The sequence below is a fragment of the Condylura cristata genome, unplaced genomic scaffold (genome assembly GCF_000260355.1).
Source record: "Condylura cristata isolate star-nosed mole 26May11 unplaced genomic scaffold, ConCri1.0 scaffold00038, whole genome shotgun sequence".
Taxonomy (NCBI): domain Eukaryota; kingdom Metazoa; phylum Chordata; class Mammalia; order Eulipotyphla; family Talpidae; genus Condylura; species Condylura cristata.
The window spans coordinates 2,326,961-2,332,351 of NW_004567139.1; the positions used below are offsets into that span (position 1 = coordinate 2,326,961).

The 5,391-nt window shown below is 61.9% G+C and overlaps 1 protein-coding gene across 1 annotated transcript in view; it reads right to left on the reverse strand.

Annotated features, from left to right (window-relative positions):
- The window catches only part of CACNG4 (calcium channel, voltage-dependent, gamma subunit 4), a 49,035-nt gene extending 43,650 nt beyond the window's left edge, over positions 1–5,385 (reverse strand). The window contains exon 1 of the mRNA XM_004693453.2: positions 5,142–5,385. Coding sequence (XP_004693510.1) covers positions 5,142–5,361 — 220 coding nt within the window. The 5' untranslated portion in view covers positions 5,362–5,385. The remainder of the gene's footprint in view (positions 1–5,141) is intronic.
- Between the last annotated feature and the right edge of the window lie 6 nt (positions 5,386–5,391).

A 5,391-nucleotide genomic window follows, 5' to 3' on the forward strand; every position in this document is an offset into this window, starting at 1 on the left:
CTCTGGGGACGTCCACCAACGTCCCCAGCTTCTCCTCATCAAGTCAGCTAACTCCGGGGTACACCAACGTCCCCAGCTTCTCCTCAAGTCGGCTAACTCCGAGGTCCTCCAGTTTCTCCTCCTCAAGTCAGCTAACTCTGGGGTACACCAACGTCCCCAGCTTCTCATCAAGTCAGCTAACTCCGGGGTCCCCCAGCTTCTCCTCATCAAGTCAGCTAACTCCGGGGTCCCCCAGTTTCTCCTCCTCAAGTCAGCTAACTCCAGTTAAAAGAAGCTGGGTTTTCTTATAACCCAGGAGTGATGAACAGAGGAGGGGAAGGGCGCCACGGAATGGGGTATGTGAAGGGGCTGAATGGTTGGGGAGCAGGGGCAGGGAGGAAGGGCACCCTAACACAGACTGAGCTTTTGTGCTCCCCACCCACAAGTGGGAGCCCTGACCCCTGGTGTGATGGCATCTGAGCCGGCAGAGCTCAGGGAGACCCACCATGCGGCCTGTACCCTGGAAAGAGAGACCAGAGGGTGGCTCGCTGGCCAGTGAGGCCACTGCCGGGGCTGGCCAGCGGGAAGAGGCACCCAATCAGCCTCCAGAACCGTGAGAACGAAGTGTCCATCGGTGCCGCCCTCCCGGCTAAGCTCTCCTGGCATGGCAGCCCCTCCCTGCCCCTCCCCAAATCTGCGTGGTCCGAATAAGGGACAGAGCGGGGCTCATCTGCGCTACCTCAGCCATGATGGGTCAGCAGAAGGCATCCCTGAAGCTCTGCCGCTGGCTTCAGCCTCGCTTTCTACACCTACAAAAGGCAGATGATTAATATTTACCTTGAAGTGTTGCTGGCAATTACTCGGGCTAATGTAAGTCCTGCATGAAGGTGTCCCAGAAGGGAAGGCTGTATCATGAACACGGGAGGGGGGTGCTGCGGGGGACGAGGGGGCCCTGGGCTGGCGGAGCTGGCCACGTGGAAGGGGACTGCAAGCTTGCTGTCACCCACCGGGGTGTGACTGGACAGGTGGCCCCGGGGCTGTTGCCAGAGCAAATGAAGGCCACACAGACAGCAGAGCGCCCAGCCCAGTGCCGGCCTGGAGCGGGTGGGGAGGGGCAAGACTTGGATCAGAACCTTCCTGAATGGGTACACGTTGGAGTACAGATTAAGGCAGAGTTCCCAGTTCAACTGCTGTGGAAGGCTCCAGGCATGCTGGAGAGGGAGCCCCTGCCCCCACTCAGGGCACCTGGGCACCCATCAAGGTGCTTCTCCAAAGCCAGCTCTGTGGTAGGGCCCCAGGCCAGGCCCCATGCTGGGGTCCAGCGAGGTCCCCGGCTTCTCCTCGCTAAGTCATCTGGCCCCAGTTAAAAGGAGCTGATTGTCCTTATGAGAGAAGGCAGTAGAGAATGGGGGGAACAGAGCCCCTGCCCCCACTGATGCCCGCCCAAGGTGCAGTGCTGGCATCAGCCTCTGTGTGCGGACCGGGTGTGAACAACGTCTGGGCACGGCGGAGGCGCGGCCCAGGTGAGGTGCTCTGACTGGGCGGAGGGTCCCCTTAGTCTCGGGGTTTAGATTCCTCCACACCTCCTCTGGTTAGTGCCCAGGACAAAGCTGGCACAGGGGCCACCAGTGTCCAGGCTGCCACCCTAAGGCTCTGACGGGCAGTTTCATCTGTGGGCGACTTTGGGGAGGTGGCTACTGAGTCTGGGTTCTGGATGGGCCATATATTAGGGGCCAGCACAGTGCCTGTCCCCCCCACATCCAGCAGCCCCCCTGAAGTCTCTGGACCTAACCGTGGGCCTGAGGGCTCTGGCCCGCGGTCACAGCTGCTGCCCTCTAGTCCTGTTCTCTCACTGTCGCGCTCCATGAAGCCACCTTGCCTGATTCTAGAGTGCACCAGAGACTGAACAAACGCACGTTCGCCGGTGATGCCTGGCTTGAAAAGTCGCACGGATTTATCACTCCTTTCCCACACTCTCCACCTTGGGCTGGGTGTCACCAAAGACACAAAGAACGAGGTGGGGAGTCTTGGGCGGGAGGGAGGCAGCAGATGGCTGACTGTGGTGGGGACAGGCCACCTAGAACATGGTGGAAGAAGAGGCAGAGAGATTGAGAGAGAGAGAGAAACACAGAGACAGAAATAGAGGAGGGTGTTATGCAACGTGTGTATCAGTTGTACATTCTCACTGCCCAGTGCCTTCATGCTGCCTCCAGTCCGGCCTCAGAGCTGAGCTCCACTGGGTAGGCAAGTGCTTGGTTCTATTTTTAATGGCAACCCAGAAGCTGTTTGGGAAAGGGCAGGAGGGCATGGTGGGAAGAGCTTTGTGGTGAGACAAAGGCTCAAACGTGGCCCTGCAGCCTCCTACCTGGGGCCTTTGGGCAACAAGGCCCTGCCCTCTCGGAGTCTCGGCTTCCTTTCGGCAGATGGGGTGAAGACAGCGCCCCCTCCCGGCTGGCATGAGCACGCCATGCAGAAGCAGGTACATGGCCTTTCTCTGTGCATGAGAATTCTGACATCTGCCCCAAAGCGGCAGAGCTGGGAGGCCTAGCTCTGGGGGCCAGAGGCTGCAGCAATACCACCCAGGCGAGGCTGGGACAGGAGTCTCCCTCAGCCCTCCCTGGCTGGTGGACGCCTTGCATACATCATTTACCAGGAACACCCCGGCAACGGAGCCCGCTGTGTGTGAATTGCCAGCAAACCCTTCCGCTGCCTCTGCAATTCTGCTCCGCTTCAGCTCAGAAGTTTGATCCTTCCCCCCCTCCTTGAAATGCTTTGGGGTATTTTGTTTAAAAAAACAGGTGGAACTACCATACTTTACATGCACAATTCAGCATGGGGGTGACCGGCCTCTTCACGTCCCTAAAGAGTGGACTGGGCACTTGCAGCAGGTGAAGGCATCACAGTTGCCACATGGTTGTCACCTCTGTGATGTGCTTCTAAGAGCTAAGATTCCCCTCTGGCAGAGGGCCGGTCACGGGGATTCTAGCCATGGCCAGGAGTCCTGAGGCAGCTGTCGCAGCCCTGGGTTGGGGCGTCCTCATTTGCTGCTCAGAATTCCTGAGCTCTGGGGGGCAACAGAGGCAGGTCGGTTCTTTCTGTGAAGTCCCCAGAGGGCAGTTCCCCAGCCTCCTTCAGGTCCAGCGGCCAGCTGCCAAGATCAGCTTGGGGCTGTGTTGAGTGCAAACAGCTAGAGGCAGCTGGCAAGATGCTAAGTGCAGCATCAATCCTAATTAGGATAAGGAATTAATAAAGGTGGCACTGGAGCCGTTCTGCAGAGACCAGCTTGCCAGGGCGGAGCAGTTAGTTCCCATTTCCACCTGGAAAGTGGAAAGCCGGGTGCATGCGAACCCTGGGGTGCTGACGGTGACATGACTTACGGAGCCCTGCTGGCAGCCCCAGGAGGGCTCAGGCTGTAGAACATGGGGCCCCACAGCCCCTGTGCTGGGTCTAACTCTGGTGGCGTGGCAGATAGTGACGTGGGTACAGGGGGTGAGAGGTATAGGTGTTCACCATCCCAGTAGCTGCCCCCCCCAAAACGACATTTTTCGAAAGAAAAGAGAAGGGTGTGATCTGGCCCCCCCAGTCCTTTGTATGGCTGTGTTCCCTAAAGGATTGACTGCACATTTCTGTCACTCTTAGAATTCGCATAGCCCCAGAATTATGCTCCGCATTGCTAAGCGCAAGGCAACCTCTTTGGGGAGAGGATGTGGTGGGCAGAGGTGGCCAGGACTGCGGATGGGAACAGGCAGGGTCTACTGGGGAGAGGAAGGAGGCAGCTGGACCTCACCAAGACGACCAGCGACCAGCGGTACAAAGCCACTTTTAGGAGGACTCGCAAGGCAGGAAAAAGACCATTTTAAGAGCTTCCTACCTACCGCCGCCAAGATCCAACCACGCCGAACGATCTGTGGGCTGGAAATGCAGTGAGCAAGGTGAGCAAGGCAGGGTGAGCGGAGGAACTTCCCGAACAACTGCGGGGCGGAGTTAACGCACTGGGAAAGGTCACCCACAAAGAAAGACGAAACTCAGTCTAAAGGTTCTCCGAAGGAAGCTCCGCCGCCTCCCCAGCCCTTCTCCAGTCACAAAGCCAGGACCGAGCGGAGAGCGGCCCACACCCTGGCGGAGACCACACGGCCCCTCCATTGCCACCTGTTAGTTCAAGTTCCGCAGCTGGGCGGGCGGGCGGTCGCCAGGCGCCCGCCCAAGTCGGGCGCGTTTTGCCTTCGGAGGCGTCGGGCCCCTCCCTCGCAGGGAGCGGTCCCCTCAGTCTCGGGGCACCCAGTCGCCGCCCCCAGAGCCACTGAATCTACTGTATTCCCACTGCTCCGCCTCACCACGCATCCGGGGGGCGCAGCGCACCGACGGCGCGACCACGCCCCTCCCAGGCGGTTCCGGGTCGCCCCTGCGCTCCCCAGTTCCTCGCCGAGGTCCCTCACAGCTCCGCGGTCGAGGGTTTACGACCCCGGGTTGGCTGCCCAGAGCAGGGGGAGCCTCAGTGTCGCTCTCCTCCTTTCCCCACCGAGCAGATCGGTGGCCCCGTTGAAGAGTGGGGGCAGAGCAAGGCTCGGCAGGAGTCAGACGTGGCCGACCGGCGCCCCCGGACCTGGTGGGGCGCAGCCCCCACCCCCACCCTTCGGCCCCGGCCTGGAGCTAGCGCGGAGCAGCCCCGAGCTCCCCGCCCCCGGCCGGCCCCGCCCCAGGATGGCCAGTTCCCATAGCAATCGCACAGACACCGGTTGCCAAGCAACCCCTCCCCCTCCTCCCTCCCCTCCTCTCGCGTCCGCTCCCCCAACCCTAGCCTCCTCCCGCACCCTCGCCAACCGCCACCACCCTGGGGGCTCCGGGGCGGCCCCTCGGGATCGCTCCGGCCGCGGGCTGCGCGCGCGCGTGTGAGTTTCGGTGTGTCTCATTGTGTCCGTGCAAGGGGGTGTGCGTGTGCGAGCGTGGAGTTTGTCGGATCGGTGTACTGGGGGGTGTCCCCGGCCGGAGGGACCCCGAGGTGGTGCACAGCTGGCCGCGAAAGGACGCGCCCGCCCGCTCCGGCTCCTTTGTGTCTCGCGCCGAGCGAGTGCCGCGCCCACCCCCTTCCCGGCCGGCGCCCTGGGTGGGGTGCGTGCGTGTGCGCGCGCGGATGTGTGTGCAGCGGGGCAGGGGGTCCGTACCTTCGATGCAGCACACCCGCCACAGCCCCGAGTGGGTGAGGTCGCCGCGGGCGCGGCGGGGCGGGGGCCCGTCGTCCATGGTCAGGTTGGTGCCGTTGCAGATGTGCGCGCTGGAGTAGAGCCAGTAGTCGGTGCCGATGGCGATGGCCATGAGCGAGAAGGCGGCGAAGGCTCCGGCCGTGGTCAGCAGCATCTGCAGCCCGCGGTCGCATCGCACCATGGTGGGCGCCTCATAGTCCGCCGCCCGCCG